The sequence below is a fragment of the Mobula hypostoma genome, chromosome 7, assembly GCF_963921235.1.
Source record: "Mobula hypostoma chromosome 7, sMobHyp1.1, whole genome shotgun sequence".
Taxonomy (NCBI): domain Eukaryota; kingdom Metazoa; phylum Chordata; class Chondrichthyes; order Myliobatiformes; family Myliobatidae; genus Mobula; species Mobula hypostoma.
This window is the reverse complement of record NC_086103.1, coordinates 178,314,039-178,336,075: the sequence shown is the minus strand read 5'-3', so window position 1 is coordinate 178,336,075 and position 22,037 is coordinate 178,314,039. Positions and strand designations below refer to the sequence as shown.

Below are 22,037 nucleotides of genomic sequence, written 5' to 3'. Positions count from 1 at the left end.
ACTCCGCTCGACTGACGCAGAGCATGGCGCCGGGGTTTGTTTCCGATGGTGGGAGAGATTCCTGGATCTCAATGGACAGCTACTGCCTACCTCAAGATGGGCAGCCCCCAGTCGAAAAGGCGCTGTCCCATCGCAGTCTGCTTTCCTCATTGGTTGCATGCGGATTAGGTCTTTTCTGAACTGCAGATTGAAAACGCTCCGCCGAGCAAGACAACACAAAGAAAGAGACCAGCTCTAAAACTGGGATATTGGAATATTCGGACAATGTTGACTGGCCTCTCTGATAACCTCCAAGACAGCAGTGATGTCAGGAAGGCAGCTGTGATAAACGAGGAGCTCGAAAGACTTCACACTGACACAGCCACCCTTCAGGAGGCACATCTGGCTGACTTGGGCAAATTAAAGGAGAAATCTACACCTTTTTCAGGCAAGGGAAGGGACCTGACGAGCCCAGAGAGTATGGAGTAGGCTTTGCAGCGAGGAACACATTGATGAAGATGGTGGGGCCAGGCAGCATTGGATCTGAGCGACTTGTTACTCTTTGCCTCAACACTACTGAAGGTAGTGTTGTCAGTGTGTACGCTTCCATGCTGCACTCCAAATCTGAGGCAAGTGATGAGTTTTATGGGAGTCTTGCAGCCACTATCAGCAATTCCTCCTGCAAGGAAAACCTTGTTCTCCTGGGTGAATTCTATGCCAGAATGGGTGCAGGTCATGACTCACAGCCTCCTGCCTCGGTCACTTTGGCGTGGGCAAGATGAACAAGAGCAGACAGCAATTACTGGAGTTCCGCACCTATCATGATCTATGTAATCACCAACTCGTACTTCAGACCAAGTTTCAACACAAGATTCCTGGAGACACCCTGGCACCAGCTGGGACTTCATCCTGGTCTGGCACTGCTTCCCCTGCAGTGTGCTTTTCACTCATTCTTATAATAACACAGACCACTCACTGTTGTGTTGCAAGATCAGACTGCGGTCAAAGAGACTCTATCGCATTAAACAAGAAGGGAACCCCCGCACCGATGTCAGCAAGATGTCTCACCCAGACCTGTTGGAGCAGTTTGCCAAGTCCTTTGAGAAAGAACTGGGTGCCCAGCAGTCTGGAAACTCTGTCACAGAGAAAGGGGAACTTCTGCTGCCTGGCCTGCCGAGTTCCTCCAGCATTTGGTGCATGTTGCTTGGGTTTCCAGCATCTGCAGATTTTCTTCGAATATAGAAAACCTACAGCATAATACAGGCCTTTCAGCCCACAATGCTGTACTGAGCACATACTTACTTTAGAAATTACCTCGGGTTACCCATAGCCCTCTATTTTTCTAAGCTCCATGTACCTATCCAGGAGTCTCTTAAAAGACCCTATTGTATCCACCTCCACCACCGTTGCCGGCAGCCCATTCCACGCACTCACTACTTTCTGCATCAAAAACTTACCCCTGACATCTCCTCTGCACCTGCTTCCAAGCACCTTAAAACTGTGCCCTCTCGTGCTAGCCATTTCAGCCCTGGGAAAAAGCCTCCGACTAACAATGCCTCTCATCATGGCGGGAGGAGAAGATGGTGGCGTGACGCAGCGCGCGTAGCCTCTCTGGTGAAGTGATATCATATTGTTAAATAGGGGCCGTGCACAATTCTGATTTGATGGAGACAGTTGTGAGAGCACGGAGGAACATCTGGAGTAACTTCTGAAATGCCCTGTTCGCTGCCGCTGCTACTGTGCGATCGAGAATCTCCGGAGGGAAGGCCCCAAAATCCTCGGCTTTGCCTGCTGCTGGCAGCCGGGGCTGGGGTCGAAGCATTCAGCAGAGATGGTGCTCAGTGCTCGGTGTCGGAGGGCTGGTCGGAGCTTGAAATTTTCGGACGACTCGACTCAGAGTCGGACTGTGGTCGGGTATGGCAGGGAGAGTTTTCTTCCTTCTCCCGCCTGCATGAGATGTGGGACTTTCGAGAGACTTTGAACTTTTTACCGTGACCATGGTCTGTTCTTCATCAAGTTACAATATTGCTTGCACTGTTGTAACTATATATTATAATTATGTGGTTTTTGTCAGTTTTTCAGTCTTGGTCTGTCCTGTGTTTCTGTGATATCACACTGGAGGAATATTGTATCATTTCTTAATGCATGCATTACTAAATGACAATAAAAGAGGACTGCGTGTCCTCATAACCTAATCTAATCTTGTCCTGGAGGAGTTCAGCAAGGCCATCGGCAGCTTCGCCACAGGGAAGGCACCAGGCAATGTCATCTTGGCTCCCCAAGATCTGGTCAAACATGGCATGGCTACGCTGCTGTAGCTGCTGCTTGAAGTCCTTTGTCAGTGCTGACAGGAAGGTGCTGTACCACAGGACATGAAAAATGCCATGATCATTACACACTACAAAGACAAAGGTTAGAGTAGCGACTGTAACAACTACAGGTGTATCATTCTTTTGAACGTTGTTGGTGAAGTCTTCTCCCGAGTCTTCTCGATCCACCTACAGAAGTTGGCTGAATGTGTTTCCCTGGAGTCCCAGACAGGCTTCCGTGCTGGAAGGTCAACTACAGACATGATCTTCTCTCTCCACCAACTCCAGGAGAAGGGCAGGGAACAAAAGAAGCTCCTCTACGTTGCATTTATTGATCTCACCAAGGCATTTGTCTTGGTCAACAGAGATGGGCTCTTTCAGATCCTCTCTAAGGCAGGCTGCCCATTGAGACTACAGAGCATAACAAAATGCTTCCACAGCAACATGAAGGGAACTGTGCAGTAGAATGGCAGCTCTTCAGAGCCCCTTGACAATAGAGGTGGCATCAAGCGGGGCTGTGTTCTTGCCCCAACGCGCTTCGGGATCTTCTTTGCCCTTCTGAGGCACACGTTTGGCACTGTAACAGAGGGGGTCTAGCTCCATACTAGATCAGATGGCAGGCTTTTTAACCTTGCCCGCCTAAGAGCCAAAACCAAAGTGTGTGAGACTACGATCAGAGACATGCTGTTTGCTGGTGTTGCAGTGGTCACAACCCACGCTCCACAGCACCTCCAGAGCTTGGTGGATCACTTCTCCCAGGTCTGCAAGGAATCAGCCCGAAAAAGACTAACGTCTTGGGACAAGGTGTGGAGACACCACCAACCATTACCATTGATAACTAGAAACAGGGGTCCATCATATGGACAAGCTCTTCTTGGACACAGAAATTGACAAACACATTGGGAAGCTGCAACAACTCTCGCCTGCCTGATCATACGAGTCTGGGAGAACTCCAAACTCTCGGTCAAAACAAAGATGGCAGTGTACAACACTTGTGGCACCAGTGCACTGCTAGACATGATAGAGGTGTACAAGATAATAAGAGGAATAGATAGAGTGGATAGCCAGCGCCTCTTACCCAGGGCACCACTGTTCAATACAAGAGGACATGGCTTTAAGGTAAGGGGTGGGAAGTTCAAGGGGGATATTAGAGGAAGGTTTTTCACTCAGAGAGTGGTTGGTGCATGGAATACACTGCCTGAGTCAGTGGTGGAGGCAGATACACTAGTGAAGTTTAAGAGACTACTAGACAGGTATATGGAGGAATTTAAGGTGGGGACTTATATGGGAGGCAGGGTTTGAGGGTCGGCACAACATTGTGGGCCGAAGGGCCTGTACTGTGCTGTACTATTCTATGTTCTATGAGACCTGGACAACATATGCTAAGCAGGAGCGAAGACTCAGCACCTTCCATTCAAGCTGCGTTCATCGCATCTTGGGTACCTCCTGGAGCGACGGAGTACCCAATGCTGAGGGTTTCTCTTGTACCGGCCTCTCTAGAGTGTACCTGCTGCTCAGGCAGCAGCGGCTGCACTGGCTGGGCCACGTCTGTCGCATGCAGGATGGCCATATCCCAAAAGACGTCCTCCACAATGAGCTGCTTCAGCCAAACTAACCGCTGCCTGCCCACCCACAACTGCGCCGCAAGGATGTCCACGAGCGGGACACGAAGGCACTGGACACCAACACTGAGTCCTGGCAGGAATTTGCAGAATGGAGAAGCACCCAGAAACAACAACTTATGTCAGGTGAGGAAAGATTGCTGTGAGTGGCAGAAGACAAACGAGCCCGTAAAAAGGGACGCTGTATCTCCAGCAGAGCTGTGTCCACTTATATGGGTGCCAGGGTCCGGGATGTCTCTGACCGGGTGCCCGGCATCCTGGTACGAGAGGGAAAGCAACCAGAAGTCGTGATACATGTTGGGACCAACGACATAGGCAGGAAGAGGGATGAGGTCCTGAAGTGTGAGTTTCGGGAATTAGGCAGAAGGCTGAAGAACAGGACCTCAAGGGTGACGTTCTCAGGATTGCTGCCAGTGCTATGTGACAGAGATGGTAAGAATTGGAGGAGATGGCAGTTGAATGCGTGGCTGAGGAGTTGGTGCAGGGAGCAGGGTATTAGATTTTTAGATCATTAGGATCTCTTCTGGGGAAGGTGGGACCTGTACAGATTGGATGGGTTGCACCTGAACTCGAGGGGGAGCAATATCCTTGCAGGTAGGTTTGCTAGCATGGTTCGGGAGGGTTTAAACTAATTTGCGAGGGGGAGGGGACCCAGAGCGATAGAGCAGTGAAAGAAGTGCATGGAGTAAAGCCAGATCTAACATACAGAGAGGCTTTGAGGAAAGAGAAGCAGAATAAACGGTGTAAAGACAGTAAGGTAGAAGGGCTGAAATGTGTGTACCTCAATGCAAGAAGCATCAGGAACAAAGGTGATGAACTGAGAGCTTGGATACATACATGGAATTATGATGTAGTGGCCATTACAGAAACTCGGCTGGCACCAGGGCAGGAATGGATTCTCAATATTCCTGGATTTCAGTGCTTTAAAAGGGATAGAGAGGGCGGAAAAAGGAGAGGAGGGGTGGCATTACTGGTCAGGGATACTATTACAGCTACAGAAAGGACGGGTAATGTAGCAGGATCCTCTTTTGAGTCAATATGGGTGGAAGTCAGGAACAGGAAGGGAGCAGTTACTCTACTGGGGGTATTCTATAGGCCCCCTGGTAGCAGCAGAGATGCAGAGGAGCAGATTGGGAGGCAAATTTTGGAAAGGTGCAAAAATAACAGGGTTGTTATCATGGGTGACTTTAACTTCCCTAATATTGATTGGCACCTGATTAGTTCCAAGAGTTTAGATGGGGCAGAATTTGTTAAGTGTGTCCAGGATGGATTCCTGTCACAGTATGTGGATAGGCCGACCAGGGGGGAATGCCATACTAGATCTAGTACTAGGTAATGAACCGGGTCAGGTCACAGATCTCTCAGTGGGTGAGCATCTGGGGGACAGTGACCACCGCTCTCTGGCCTTTATAATTATCATGGAAAAGGATAGAATCAAAGAGGACAGGAAAATTTTTAATTGGGGAAAGGCAAATTATGAGGCTATAAGGCTAGAACTTGCGGGTGTGAATTGGGATGATGTTTTTGCAGGGAAATGTACTATGGACATGTGGTCGATGTTTAGAGATCTCTTGCGGGATGTAAGGGATAAATTTGTCCCGGTGAGGAAGATAAAGAATGGTAGGGTGAAGGAACCATGGATGACAAGTGAGGTGGAAAATCTAGTCAGGAGGAAGAAGGCAGTATACATGAGGTTTAGGAAGCAAGGATCAGATGGGTCTATTGAGGAATATAGGGAAGCAAGAAAGGAGCTTAAGAAGGGGCTGGGAAGAGTAAGAAGGGGGTATGAGAAGGCCTTGGCGAGTAGGGTAAAGGAAAACCCCAAGGCATTCTTCAATTATGTGAAGAAAAAAAGGATGACAGGAGTGAAGGTAGGACCGATTAGAGATAAAGGTGGGAAGATGTGCCTGGAGGCTGTGGAAGTGAGCGAGGTCCTCAATGAATACTTCTCTTCGGTATTCACCAATGAGAGGGAACTTGATGATGATGAGGACAATATGAGTGAGGTTGATGTTCTGGAGCATGCTGATATTAAGGGAGAGGAGGTGTTGGAGTTGCTAAAATACATTAGGACAGATAAGTCCCCGGGGCCTGACGGAATATTCCCCAGGCTGCTCCACGAGGTGAGAGAAGAGATTGCTGAGCCTCTGGCTAGGATCTTTATGTCCTCGTTGTCCACGGGAATGGTACCGGAGGATTGGAGGGAGGTGAATGTTGTTCACTTGTTCAAAAAAGGTAGTAGGGATAGTCCGGGTAATTATAGACCAGTGAGCCTTACGTCTGTGGTGGGAAAGCTGTTGGAAAAGATTCTTAGAGATCGGATCTATGGGCAATTAGAGAATCATGGTCTGATCAGGGACAGTCAGCATGGCTTTGTGAAGGGCAGATCGTGTCTAACAAGCCTGATAGAGTTCTTTGAGGGGGTGACCAGGCATATAGATGAGGGTAGTGCAGTGGATATGATCTATATGGATTTTAGTAAGGCATTTGACAAGGTTCCACACGGTAGGCTTATTCAGAAAGTTAGAAGGTATGGGATCCAGGGAAGTTTGGCCAGGTGGATTCAGAATTGGCTTGCCTGCAGAAGGCAGAGGGTGGTGGTGGAGGGAGTACATTCAGATTGGAGGATTGTGACTAGTGGTGTCCCACAAGGATCTGTTCTGGGACCTCTACTTTTCGTGATTTTTGTTAACGACCTGGATGTGGGGGTAGAAGAGTGGGTTGGCAAGTTTGCAGACGACACAAAGGTTGCTGGTGTTGTAGATAGTGTAGAGGATTGTCAAAGATTGCAGAGGGACATTGACAGGATGCAGAAGTGGGCTGAGAAGTGGCAGATGGAGTTCAACCCGGAGAAGTGTGAGGTGGTACACTTTGGAAGGACAAACTCCAAGGCAGAGTACAAAGTAAATGGCAGGATACTTGGTAGTGTGGAGGAGCAGAGGGATCTCGGGGTACATGTCCACAGATCCCTGAAAGTTGCCTCTCAGGTGGATAGGGTAGTTAAGAAAGCTTATGGGGTGTTAGCTTTCATAAGTCGAGGGATAGAGTTTAAGAGTCGCGATGTAATGATGCAGCTCTATAAAACTCTGGTTAGGCCACACTTGGAGTATTGAGTCCAGTTCTGGTCACCTCACTATAGGAAGGATGTGGAAGCATTGTAAAGGGTACAGAGGAGATTTACCAGGATGCTGCCTGGTTTAGAGAGTATGCATTATGATCAGAGATTAAGGGAGCTAGGGTTTTACTCTTTGGAGAGAAGGAGGATGAGAGGAGACATGATAGAGGTGTACAAGATAATAAGAGGAATAGATAGAGTGGATAGCCAGTGCCTCTTTCCCAGGGCACCACTGCTCAATACAACAGGACATGGCTTTAAGGTAAGGGGTGGGAAGTTCAAGGGGGATATTAGAGGAAGGTTTTTTACTCAGAGAGTGGTTGGTGGGTGGAATACACTGCCTGAGTCAGTGTTGGAGGCAGATACACTAGTGAAGTTTAAGAGACTACTAGACAGGTATATGGAGGAATTTAAGGTGGGGGGTTATATGGGAGGCAGGGTTTGAGGGTCGGCACAACATTATGGGCTGAAGGGCCTGTACTGTGCTGTTTTATTCTATGTTCTATGTTATACATGTGACCTTTGTAACAGACTGCCATTCTCGCATTGGTCTCGTCAGCCACAGACGGCACTGCACCAACAACATAGACAGCAAAATCCATGGTCAACCTTGACCAACGGAGGGCCAACCACTCCCATGTACAGTGTGTCACATTTACAACTCTGAGATCTATTTTCTTGTGAGCATTCACGGTAAGTATTAGAAACACAATAGAATGAATGTGCAAAAGACAACAAACTGTGCAAATACAAAAAGAAAAAGAGAAAAAAAAATAATTAAGTAATAAATATTGAGAACATGAAATGAAGAGTCCTTGAAAGTGAGTCCATAGGTTGAGGGAGCATCTCAGTGAAGTTATCCCCACTGGTTCAAGAGCCTGATGGTTGAGGGGTAATAACTGTTCCTGAACCTGGTGGTGTGGGTCCTGAGGCTCCTGTACCTTCTTCCTGACGGCAGCAGTGAGAAGAGAGCATGGCCTGAATAGTGGGAGCCCTTGATGATGGATGCCACTTTCCAGCAACAGCACTGCATATAGATGTGCTCAATGGTGGGGAGGGCTTTACCCGTGATGGATTGGGCTGTAACCACTGCTTTTTGTAGGCTTTTCCGTACAGCGCATTGGTGTTCTCATACCAGGCTGTGATACAACCAGTCAATATATTCTCTTCTACACATACGTAGAAGTTTGTTAAAGTTTTAGATGACATGCTAATTCTTCACAAGCTTCTAAGAAATTAGAAGCACTACCTGTGCTTTCTTTGTAAAGACATTTACGTGCTGGCTCCAAGGTAGGAAAAAAATCATTACCAATACATCTTTGGGAAGCAGGAAGATACTGGAGCAACTGGGGGAACTCCATGTGGTAGAGTTACGGAGCATTACAGCATTGAACCTGGTTCATCAGCCCATCCAGTCCACATCTAGTTATTATTATGCCTAGTCCCATTGACCCATGTCTGGAACAAAGACCTCCATACCCCTCCCATCCACGTACTTACCCAAACCTCCCTTAAATGTTGCAATTGAAACCACATCCACCACTTCTGCTGGAAGCTCATTCCACACTCTCAGCAATCTCTGAGTGAAGAAATTCCCTCTCATGTACCCCTTAAATAGTTCACCTTTCACCTTAAATTATGACCTCTAGTTCAAGTCTCACCCAAGCTAAGTGGAAAAAGCCTGCTTACATTTACTATACCAACACCGCTCATAATTATGTATATCAAATCTCCCCTCATTCTTCTACGCTCCAGGGAATAAAGTCCTCACCAATTCAAACTTTTCCTGTAGCTCAGGCTCTCGAGTCCCTTGTAAATTTTCTCGTACTGTTTTGATCTTATTGATATTTTTCCTGTAGGTAGGTGACCAGAACTGCTCCAAATAAGAACAATACTCCAAATTTGCACTCACCAACATCTTATACAGATTCAACATAACATCTCAACGCCTGTACTCAATGCTCTGATTTATTCAAGTACATTTATTATCAAAGAATGTATAATTATACAACCTTGAGATTTGTTTGCTCACAAGTAGCCATAAATGAAGAAATCAACAAGAACCTATTTCAAGAAAAAAAGTAAAAATAAAAATGGAAGACCAACACCCGATGTGCAAAAAATAGAAAAAAAAATACAAATCATGCAAACCGTTTAAGTGAACAACAGCATCCCGAACCAAAAATGAGTCCTCAGATCTGAACCCTGGAACAGCCCGCAGTAGGCCCAAGGCTAATCAGCTAATCATATTAGTGGGCAGTGGGCACAGAGCACAGCAGCCAGGGCAGTCTTCATATCCTCAGTGCCAAGGAGAGAGGAGTAATCATTGCAGTGAACGAGCGAAATCGGCTCTCATCCTGGATCCTGACACCCCGTCTTTCCAGTCAACCTGAGCTGGTTAAAACTGACCAAACAACGGACAGCAAAAGGCCCTGGCGCCCTGGAGAGAGGAGTGAACATCGTGGAGAGCAAGCAAAATCGGCTCTTGCCTCTGATCTGAGCCGGCGTTTAAATTGTCTAAACAGCAAATTGTACTTTGCACTAGGACCCCATGGAGCAAAAGGCTCCGAGCCTAGATCACACCACCCAGCAATTCAATCTGGGCCCAGATTACACCATCCAGCCCGTAGCTGCTCTCAAGTTCTTCAAATCAGCTCAGTGCCCATAGCAATCCAACTTCGCACCAGGGCCATCGAACCTCCTCTGCCCAGGCCCTGACTTCTCACTTTACCTTGGTTTCAGGCCAATCGTACAGGCATTGGAACTCCATCTGCAATGATTCGACAACACACCTTCTCGGTTCATATCCTGAACTTACCTCACCATCGCTCAGCCCTTCACTGTTTGTGGTGATCATTTAACACAAATTACCTAAGAAAGGTATTCTTAGTGATTGCTTTTAGCTGGATTTCTTAGCTTAACTACTAAAGAACTGTCACATGCTTTTGATAGCACCATGGTAACTGGAAGGCCAATGGGCCAAAAGTTTTCTTTACGATCCTATCTACCTGTGACACTACTTCCAAAGAATAATGGATCTGTATTTCCAGTCAGAGGGAGAATGCCCAAAGGCCCTCTAGTCTTTAGGTAGACGGGGGAGGAGGGATGAGGCAAGAAGCTGGGAGATGACAGATGGTAAGTTAAAGGATGAACAAGAAGGAATCTGATAGAAGAGGACAGTGGACCTCAGAAGAAAGAGAACGAGAAGAGTCTGGGTCCAAACTGACAATTCCTTATTACCCTCCATGGTTGCTGCCTGACTTGCTGAGTTCCTCCAGCATTTTGTGTATTTCACTCAAGATTTTAGACTCTACAGAATCTCGTGTTTATGAATCATTCCAAGACAAAGAACACAACGTGAAAATGAGTTGGGAGCGTATAGGCTGGTAGGACATTGGAAATTATGAATAGATATGCATCCTGGGTTATTATTTGCCATATCACAGTGGTCCACTTACCCTTGTAGATGCCATTCCACCCTCCATGAATCTCCCCTCTGTCCGAAATCTCTTCAACATGAGCACCTTGGTCTGAAGTGAAATAGACCAGAGTCTGCTCACTAAGACCGAGCTTTTCCAATGAAGCCAGGATTTGTCCTATAATGACAAAGAACATAAATTAACACACATCTCAGAAGTTGGTGCACCACAGGTAACGGGCTCTTTCATCCCATCTTCAACACTGTGGAAGTTTCTTTTCTATTTATTCATACACACAGTGGCAAATATCTAATCAGCCAATCATGTGGCGGCAACTCAATGTGTAAAAGCATGCAGACATGGTCAAGAGGTTCAGTTGTTGTTCAGACCAAACATCTGAATGGGAAGAAATGTGATCTAAGTGACTTTGACCGTTGAATGTTTGTTGGTGCCAGATGGGATGGCTGACTATCTCAGAAGCTGCTGATTTCCTGGGAATTTCAAACACAACAGTCTCCAGAACTTACAGAAAATAGTGTTTAAAAAAACCAATAAAAAACCTACAGTGAGTCACAAACAAGAGAAAATCTGCAGATGCTGGAAATCCAAGCAACACACACACAAACTGCTCATCTTTTTTTTCCAGCCTGAATCATCAACTATACTTTTTTCCATAGATGCTGCCTGGCCTGCTGAGTTCCACCAGCATTTTGTGTGTGTTGCTTGGACATCCAGCGAGTGGCAGTTCGGTGGGCAAAAACGCCTTGTTAATGAGAGAGGTCAGAGGAGAATGGCCAGACTGGTTCAAACCAACAGGAAAATGACAGTAACTCAATAAACACATGTGACAACAGTTTAGTGCAGAAGAGCACACTGTATCTGAACACACACAGCACGTCAAACCTTGAAGTAGATGAACTACAACAGCAGAAGACCATGAACATGCACTCAGTGATCACTTTATTCGGTCCAGCAGGTACTGAGTAAAGTGAACAGTAGAGCACAATTCAGGCCCTTCAGTCCACAGTAGCCTACCAACCCTTTAACCTATACCAAGATCAATCTAACCCTTCCCTTGCACATAGCCCTCCGTTTTCCAGCCGACGATACTGAGGATGTTCTACGAGTCTGTGGTAGCCAGTGCTATCATGTTTGCTGTTGTGTGCTGGGGCAGCAGGCTGAGGGTAGCAGACACCAACAGAATCAACAAACTCATTCGTAAGGTCAGTGATGTTGTGGGGATGGAACTGGACTCTCTGACGGTGGTGTCTGAAAAGAGGATGCTGTCCAAGTTGCATGCCATCTTGGACAATGTCTCCCATCCACTACATAATGTACTGGGTGGGCACAGGAGTACATTCAGCCAGAGACTCATTCCACCGAGATGCAACACAGAGCGTCATAGGAAGTCATTCCTGCCTGTGGCCATCAAACTTTACAACTCCTCCCTTGGAGGGTCAGACACCCTGAACCAATAGGCTGGTCCCGGACTTATTTCCTGGCATAATTTACATATTACTATTTAATTATTTATGGTTTTATTACTATTTATTATTTATGGTGCAACTGTAACAAAAACCAATTTCCCCCGGGATCAATTAAGTATGACTATGACTTTTCTTTCATCCATCGCCTTTCTAAGAGTCTGTGTAAAATCTACCCGACATCTCCCTGTACTTTCTTCCAATCACCTTAAAATTGTGCCCTGTTTATTTGGAGATACAGCAAGGTACCCTTTAGGCTCAACGATCCCAGGACACCCAACTACACCCATGGGACCAATTAACCTTTACGTCTTTGAAACGTGGGAGGAAAGTGGAGCACCAGAGGGAACCCTGGATGGTCAAAGATGACTTCTTTCTAATTAAGCATTCAATCCAAGTCAGGGGTTCCCAACTCTTAACCCCAACCATTAACCGAGCGGTCCGTGGACACCTGGTTGGGAACTCTGATCTAAGAGTTCAAACTGTAGAACAAAATATGGTACAGTCAGAAAGTTGATCACAATTATTAGAATAGTTATATTCAATGTTGCTCATAAGATTAAGATTAGCTTATCGGCAGGAGGAGAAGATGGTGGCTCGACGCAGCGCGCGCAGCTCTCCGGTAAAATGACATTATATCTGTTAAATAGGGGCCGTAGACAATTCTGATTTGATGGAGACAGACGTGAGAAGCATAGAGGAACATCTGGAGAAATTTCTGAATTGCCCGGTTCGCTGCCGCTGCTACTGTGCGATCAAGAATCTCCGGAGGAAAGGCCCCAAAATCCCTGGCTTTGCCTGCTGCTGGCTACTGAGGCTGGGGTCAAAGCATCCAGATAGAGATGGTGCTCGGTACTCGGTGTCGGAGGGCTGATCGGGGCTCGAAGTTTTCGGATGACTCAGAGTTGGACTGTGGTCGGGCATGGCAGGGAGAGTTTTCTTCCTTCTCCTGTCTGCATGAGATGTGGGACTTTCAAGAGACTTTGAACTTTTTTACTGTGCCATGGCCTGTTCTTCATCAAGATATGGTATTGTTGCGCTGTTGTAACTACATGTTATAATTATGTGGTTTTTGTCAATTTTTCAGTCTTGGTCTGTCCTGTGTTTCTGTGATATCACACTGGAGGAATATTGTATCATTTTTTAATGCATGCATTACTAAATGACAATAAAAGAGGACTGCGTGTCCTCGTAATCTAACCTATTTGTCACATCTACATCGAAACATGCATACAGTGAACGGCACTGCTTCATCAACCAACACAGTGTGAGGATGTGCTGAGGACAGCCCACAAGCATTGCCACATTTCCGGTGCCAACAATAGCATGCCCACAACTCACTAACCCCAACCTGTACATCCTTGGACCATGGGAGGAAAGTGGAGCATCCAGAGGAGACCAACATGGTCACGGGGAGAACGTACAGACTCCTTACAGACAGCAGCGGAGATTGAGCCCAGGTGGCCAGTGCTGTAGTAGTGTTGTGTCAGATTATGCTACTGTGTCACCCTGGGCAGTCCGCTTTATCTATGTCTGTTGTCATTGTATACACCTGTATCACTACCACTCTCTGCCTTCTGTTGGCAAACCAATTATGAACCTCTGTAACCAAGTTTCCATGAATCTCATGTCTCCCAACATTCTGAATGAGCCTACCAAGGGGAAGCTTGTCAAATACAAAATAATCTGCAGATGCTGGGGTCAAAGCACCACTCACAACATGCTGGAGGAACTCAGCAGGTCGGGCAGCAACCGTGGAAATGATCAGTCGACGTTTCGGGCCGGAACCCTTCGTCAGGACTGTAGAGGGAAGGGGCAAAGGCCCTGCCTTACTAAAATCCATATACACTACATCCACTGCTCTACCTTCATCAATGTGCTTTGTCACTTCCTTGCAGAATTCAAGCAGGCTCATGAGGCATGACATACCCCTCACAAAGCCATGCTGACTATCCTTAATCAGACTATGTTTCTCCAAATGCTTGCAAATCCTGTTTCTAAGATTCTTTCTCAATAATTTTAATGTCTCGCTTTGGCAGTCTGAGGTACCCAAACTGCTTAAAGCAGGCTTTAATTATACCAGTGCCTATGAAGAATGTGGTAACTTACCTCAATGACTACCGTCCAGTATGAAGTGCTTTGAGGGGTTGATGATGAAACATATCAACTCCTGCTCGAGAAACAGCTTGGATCGGTTCCAATTTGCCCACCAGAGCAACAAGGCCACAGCAGGTGCCATTTCATTGGCTCTTCATACAACTCTAGAACATCTGGACAGTGAACAACAACCTCGCACTCAATGTCAGCACGACCAAGGAGCTGATTTTTGACTTCAGGAGGAGGAAACCGGAGGTCCATGAGCCAGTCCTCACTGGAGGATCAGAGGTGGAGAGGGTCAGCAGCTTTAAAATCCTCAGTGTTATCATTTCAGAGGATGTGTGGAGGAGAGTACATTGACTGATTGCATCTCAGTCTGGTATGGAAACACCAATGCCCTTGAACGGAATATCCTACACCATTGAGCATATCTACATGAAGCTTTGGTTGAACGCCCAAGTTGGTGCAGTCTTTCACTGATTCTGTTAATGTAGGCCCGCCGGCCAGCCTCAGGGTCGCTCGGCTCGCTGTCGTCTAGGGAAACAGCCCTCGGCCCCGCCAAACTGTTTGTGTGGATGCTGTGTGATGTACCCCACCCCGCCCAAATAACAGACAATACACCAGATACGATTAACTGATTTACAGTTTAAGATATTACTGGAACTATATAATTAATAGAGAATAAAATATAAAAGGAAAATAAAAGACGCCACACTTATCAAAGTTCAATCTCTTCGTGCACAAACAGTTGGAGCTCAGGACCCTTCTTCTTCACCCTGCGACCCCTCGGATCACCTCAACCAGCTGCCTGGGACCAACAACGGTGGTCGACCAGACGCTCCATACGAGTCCGTCTCCGTCTCCTCTCCTTGCCGAACGCCCCGCTCGGGGTCCGACCCCGTTAGCGGACTCACAGCACCTGGTCCATCCTCTGTCTCTCTCTCCCGCCTTCTCTCCCAAAACCCCGCGCAGACAATATCTTGAGACACATCAAAAGCATAACAGCTATCCCAATTGGTTCGTAACACCTTTCTTATCAGTAATGTGATCCAAACAAACTGCTAGCGGGAGGACTTTCTCAGCAGTTAACATAACAAAGAAGCCCTTTCAACTATAACATAACAAAGAAGCCATTTTAATTAGACTACGCAGTAACAAAAAAAGAAACTCCTTACATTAATGTTATTATTCTTATGGACTTACTGCAAGAAAATGAATCTCAGGGTTGTATACGATGACATACATGTTCTTTGCTAACAAGTTTACTTTGAACTTTGAAGATGCATAGATCAGGATGCTCTCCACTGACTACAGCTTGGTATCCCTTCAAAACTAATCAATAAGTTCCAAGACCTAGGCCTCAATACCTCCTTGTGCAGTTGGATCCTCCATTTCCTCACTTGCAGACCCCAGTTTGGAATGGCAACAACATCTCCTCCACAATTCACAGCGGCACAGATGCACCACAAGGCTGTGTGCTTAGCACCCTGCTAAATTCACTTTATATTGATGACTGTAATACTAATAACACAGCTCCAGTGTCATATTTAAGTTTTCTGATGAAACCACTGTCATTGGCCAAACCAAAGGTGATGACGGAACAGGATACAGGAGGGAAATTGAAAATCTGGCTGAGTGGTGCCATAACAACAATCTCTCGCTGGAGGTCCATGAGCCAGTTCTTATCAGGAGATTAGCGGTAGAAGGGGTCAGCAACTTTAAATTCCTCACTGTTATTATTTCAGTGGAACTATCCTGGGTCCAGCACGTAAGTACTACTATAAAAAAGCACGGCAGTGCCTCTACTTTGTTGAAAGTTTGTTAAGATTTGGCATATCATCTAAAACTTTGACAAACTTCTATAGATGTGTGGTGGAGAGTACATTGACTGGTTGCATCAAGGCCTGGTATTGAATCACCAGTGAGTGGATGGAAAAGCTTACAAAATGTAGTGGATACAGCCCAATCTATTTACTTTGAACTTTGAAGACAGATCTAATTTCTTCAGTTGTTTGTTCACAGCTAATGAGTGGCTTCAGAGTGTTGTTACTGCTGGTTAATTATGATAGCAGAGAGACAATGGCCAGCTGATCTGCTCCAGTATTGCCACTTGAAGATTAGATATAGGCCATGTGACAACGCAACAACATGCAGTTATTCTGAATTAAGAAGAACATTAAAGAATAACAACAGCAAAATGTAAATCCAGTATCCAAGAATACTCTCTAATAGACATACAACTCAAAGATCGACAGTCAGTGGCTGCTTTGTTAATGCCACCTGAACCTAATAAAGTGGTCACTGTGTGTACTTTTGTGGTCTTCTGCTGAAGCATCCACTTCAAGGTTTAGATTAGATTAGATTATCACAAGACAAAGGAGCAGAAGTAGGCCATTCGACCCATCAGGTCTGCTCCACAGCTCCCCCATGAGCTAAACTATTCATCCATCTAGTTCCAATTTCCGGCTTTTTCCCCATATCCCTTGATACCCTGACTAATTAGATACCTGTCAACCTCCTCCTCGAACACCCTCAACGATCGGGCCTCCACAGCTGTATGTGGCAAAGAATTCCACAAATCCACGACCCTCTGGCTAAAAAAATTTCTCCTCATCTCTATTTTAACTGGGTACCCTCTAATTCTAAGACTACGGCCTCTTGTCCTGGACTCACCCACCAAGGGAAACAACCTTTCCACATCTACTCTGTCCAACCCTTTCAACATTCAAAATGTTTCTATGAGATCCCCTCTCATTCTTCTATACTCTAATGAATACAATCCTTTTTAAATCTTTTTATTGAGTAAGTATACAAAAAAGGTAAGCCATATAAACATTAATACAATGTTAAAGTATAATAAAATTCCAAAAGGTATCAATACCAAAAAAAATACTACAATGTAATTTAAACATAAGAAACCAAGATAACATAATAGTATACTAAATTTTATATATATCAATGGAAAAAAAGAAAAAAAACCCACCGTGCAACTAACTAAAAGCAAGGCAAAGCAATGGGCTAACTTGAAACCAAACAGAGTTAAACTTAAAATCACGTCCTCAATCCCGACCTCCATTAAAAACAGTGAAAAAAAAACAAGAAGGGTAAATATTACATTAAATGAAAATATCGAATAAAAGGTCCCCAAATCCGTTCAAATTTAAATGAAGAATCATAAAGGTTACTTCTAATTTTCTCCAAATTCAAACATAAAATCGTCTGAGAAAACCAAAAAAAGGTAGTTGGAGCATTAAGCTCTTTCCAATGTTGTAAAATACATCTTTTCGCCATTAAAGTAAGAAATGCAATCATTCTACGGGCTGAAGGGGAAAGATTACTAGAAATTTTAGGTAGTCCAAAGATAGCAGTAATAGGGTGAGGAGAGATATCTATATTTAATACCTTAGAAATAATATTAAAAATATCTCTCCAAAAAGTTTCCAAAGTAGGGCAAGACCAAAACATATGAGTTAGAGAGGCTATCTGCCCCGAACATCTATCACAGAAAGGATTAATATGCGAGTAAAAATGCGCTAACTTATCTTTGGACATATGTGCTCTATGAACCACTTTAAATTGAATTAAGGAATGTTTAGCACAAATAGAGGAAGTATTAACTAATTGTAAAATCTGCCCCCAATCATCCACAGAAATGGTAAGCCCCAATTCCTGTTCCTAATCTACCCTAATCTTATCAAATGGAGCTTTCCTAAGTTTCATAATAATATTATAAATCACAGCCGATGCACCTTTCTGACATGGATTGAGGTTAATTATCGAATCTAAAATATATGTAGGAGGAAGCATTGGAAAGGAAGAAAGTATAGTACTTAGGAAATTTCTAACTTGTAAATATCTAAAAAAATGTATTCTTGATAAGTTATATTTATGAGATAATTGTTCAAAAGACATAAGGGAACCATCTAAAAATAAATCCAAAAACCGTAAAATACCCTTAGTCTTCCAAGTTTGAAAAGCGCGATCCGTAAAGGAGGGAGGAAAAAATATGTTACCTAAAATAGGAATCGCTAACCCGAATTGATTAAGATCAAAAAATTTTCTGAATTGAAACCAAATGCGCAAAGCATATTTAACTATCGGGTTAGAGACCTGCTTAAGGCGTTTCGAATCAAAAGGGAGAGAGGAGCCTAAAATAGAGCCAAGTGTATAACCCTGAACAGATTGTAATTCCAATGCTACCCATTTAGGAATAGATAGTATGTCCTGGTCAAGTAACCAAAATTTCATATGTCGAATATTAATAGCCCAATAATAGAATCTATAGTTAGGTAATGCTAAACCTCCATCTCTCTTAGCTTTCTGTAAATGTATTTTACCCAGTCTCGGATTCTTATTCTGCCAAATAAATGAAGAAATTTTAGAGTCAACTTTATCAAAGAAAGATTTTGGAACGAAAATTGGTAATGCCTGAAACACATATAAAAATTTTGGCAAAAAAAACATCTTAACTGCATTAATACGACCAATCAAAGTTAAATATAAGGGAAACCATTTAGATGAAAGTTGAGTAATATGGTCTATTAATGGTAAAAAGTTAGTCTTAAATAAATCTTTGTATTTACAAGTAATTTTAATCCCAAGATATGAAAAATAATTATTAATCAATTTAAATGGAAATTTATAATATAAAGGAAGATGTTTATTAATCGGAAAAAGTTCACTCTTACTAAGATTTAATTTATAACCTGAGAAAAAACCAAATTGTGCTAATAACTCTAAAACAGCAGGAATAGATTTCTCAGGATTAGAAATATATAAAAGTAAATCATCAGCATAGAGTGATAATTTATGGGACTTTAATCCCCGAGTTATCCCAGTAATATTTGAAGATTCTCGAATAGCAATTGCAAGAGGTTCTAATGCAATATCAAATAATAGGGGACTAAGAGGACAGCCTTGTCGAGTACCACGAAAGAGAGGAAAAAAAGGTGAGTTTAAAGAGTTAGTACAAACCGAGGCTACAGGGGAATGATAGAACAGTTTAATCCAGGATATAAATTTCAAGCTAAAATTAAACATTTCAAGCACCTTAAATAAATAAGGCCATTCTACTCTATCAAAAGCTTTCTCGGCATCTAAAGAAATAACACACTCAGGAACATTTTGTGAGGGAGTATAAACGATATTTAACAATGTACGAATATTATAAAAAGAGTAACGACCTTTAATAAAACCCGTTTGGTCTTCCGAAATAATAGAAGGAAGTACTTTTTCTAGTCTATTTGCTAATAACTTGGAAAAAACTTTAGAATCAACATTTAATAAAGATATTGGTCTATAAGATGCACATTGAGCAGGGTCTTTATCCTTCTTTAGTATTAGAGAAATTGATGCTCTATTAAAAGATTCAGGAAGTTTACCAAGTTTCAAAGAAGCCTCAAAAACCCTACAGAGCCAAGGAATCAATAAAGAAGCAAAACATTTATAAAATTCAACGGTAAACCCATCCGGGCCAGGAGCTTTCCCCAGATTCATAGAAAAAATAACATTCTTAATCTCATCCATTGTAATGGAAGTATCTAATAAAGAAGACATATCCTGTGAAATCTGAGGGAAGTCTAACTTATCTAAAAAATCATTCATATATTTAGAATCTCGAGGAGACTCTGATTGATATAAAGAAGAATAAAAATCACAAAAGGTTTGATTAATCCCCACATGATCCAGTATCAATCGATCATTTTGGTTATAAATCTGATTGATTTGAGATTTAACATAATTAGATTTCAATTGATTAGCCAGCAGCTTGCCAATTTTGTCACTGTGAACATAAAAGTCACTTCTTGTTTTCTTTAATTGGTTTACAATCGAGGACGAGAGTATTAAACTGTGTTCCATTTGAAGTTCAGTTCTTTGTTTGTATAACTCCTCAGAAGGAGCCATAACATATTTCTTATCAATTTCTTTAATCTTGTCCACAATTGCCATCTCCTCCTGCTTCTGTTTCTTCCTCAAAGCAGCAGAATACGAAATAATCTGACCCCGAATATAGGCTTTAAAAGTGTCCCAAAGAGTGTTAACCGAAATATCTTCTGTATGGTTAATTGTAAAAAAAAGCTCAATCTGTTCATTCATAAAATTAACAAAGTCCGAGTCCTGAAGCAACAGCGAATTAAAACGCCATTGTCTATTATTTGGTATATTGGCCATAATTTTAATAGAAAGTTTAAGTGGAGCATGATCCGAAATGGTTATAGAATCATAATCACATTTAATCACTGAAGGAATAAGACGAGAATCAATAAAAAAATAATCAATTCTTGAATAGGAATGATGAACATGTGAAAAAAAGGAAAAGTCTTTTTCCTGAGGATGCAGAAAACGCCAAATGTCCGTCGACCCAGAATCAGAAAGGAAAAAATTAATCAAATTTGCAGATTTATTAGGTAAGGTCCGTAAAGGAGCCGAACGGTCCAAAGCTGGAGACAAACAGGTATTAAGATCTCCGCCCCAGATCAATGAAAACTCGTTCAAATTCGGAAACTGATTAAACAATGATTTATAAAATTCCGGACAATCCATATTAGGAGCATAAACATTAACCAAAACTACTTTTTTATTAAATAGTAAACCACTAACCAATAAAAATCAACCATTCGGATCAGAAATAATATCCTGTTGTATAAAAGTAACTGAGGAATCAATAAAAATAGAGACGCCTCCAATCTTAGCATTGGAGTTCGAATGAAATTGTTGTCCCTTCCAGAATTTGAAAAAACGTAGTCTGTCCCCCCTCCGTACATGGGTCTCTTGTAAAAATAAAATTTGTGCTTTAAGTCTCCGGAACACTTTAAAAACTTTTTTCCTTTTAATAGGATGATTAAGACCGTTAGTATTCCAGGAGACAAAATTAATAATAGACTCCATAAATCCTAAAGTCAACCCACAACAAAGAGGATTGACGATAGGGGCGACCCACAAACCCGGAGAGGAAACAGAACATACGAAAGATACCGGGAAAAAGGACGCAACCAGTACTTCAATAATGTATATAGCCCAAAGAGAAACAAACTAAAACGTGAAGCCCCTCCCACCACCCCCCGCCCCAAGACCCCAAGGCAAAATCTAAAGCAGACCCGCCCGAAAGAAGCAAGCGCTAAAACTACCCCCATGACTTCCGGTATACGCTCCCTAAAAAAAAAGGTATAAATATGAAAAAGATCAGCTAATTGTAAAACAGTAAAAAAAGTAAAAAAAAGGTAGCTCAATTAAAATACACACACAACAGAACAAAAGCCAGAAAATATATATTAAAAAAAACCCACAATAAACCCCAAACCCATGAATAAACACAGCAACAAAAAAAAATAAGATTATACTAATGAATACAATCCAAGAGCCGACAAACGCTCCTCATATGTTAGCCCCTGCATTCCAGGAATCATCCTCGTAAATCTTCTCTGAACTCTCTCCAACATCAGTACATCCTTTCTATGATAGGGGCCCAATCAGCCCTCATTTATTGTCATTTAGAAATGCATGCATTAAAAAAATGATACAATGTTCCTCCAGAAAGATATCACAGAAACACAGGACAAACCAAGACTAAAACTGACAAAACCACATAATTATAACATATAATTACAACAGTGCAAAGCAATACCGTAATTTGATAAAGAGCAGACCACGGGCACAGTAAAAAAAAAGTCTCAAATCCCGATAGCCCCAACATCTCACGCAGACGGAAGCACCGCAAGCTTGCCGATGCATTGGAAGCACCTGACAGCAGCCGACTCTGAGTCCATCTGAAAACGTCGAGCCTCCGACACCGAGCACCATCTCTGCCGAGGGCTTTGACCCTGCCCCGGCCACCGAGCAACAAGCAAACTGAGGACTCGGGGCCTTCCCCTCCGGAGATTCTGGATCACACAGTAGCAGCGGCAGCAAAACAGACATTTCAGAACTTTCACCAGATGTTCCTCCGTGCTTCTCACGTCTGCCTCCATCAAATCAGGATTGTGCATGGCACCCTACTTGACAAATAACAGATA

At 43.4% G+C, this 22,037-nt stretch overlaps 1 protein-coding gene across 2 annotated transcripts in view; it reads right to left on the bottom strand.

The window, feature by feature from the left end:
* LOC134349771 (steryl-sulfatase-like) overlaps positions 1–22,037 on the bottom strand; it is a 145,227-nt gene that overhangs the window by 15,943 nt on the left and 107,247 nt on the right. For both annotated transcript variants that reach the window (XM_063054619.1, XM_063054620.1), the window contains exon 7: positions 10,484–10,621. In XM_063054619.1, the coding sequence (XP_062910689.1) occupies positions 10,484–10,621 (138 nt within the window). The remainder of the gene's footprint in view (positions 1–10,483; positions 10,622–22,037) is intronic.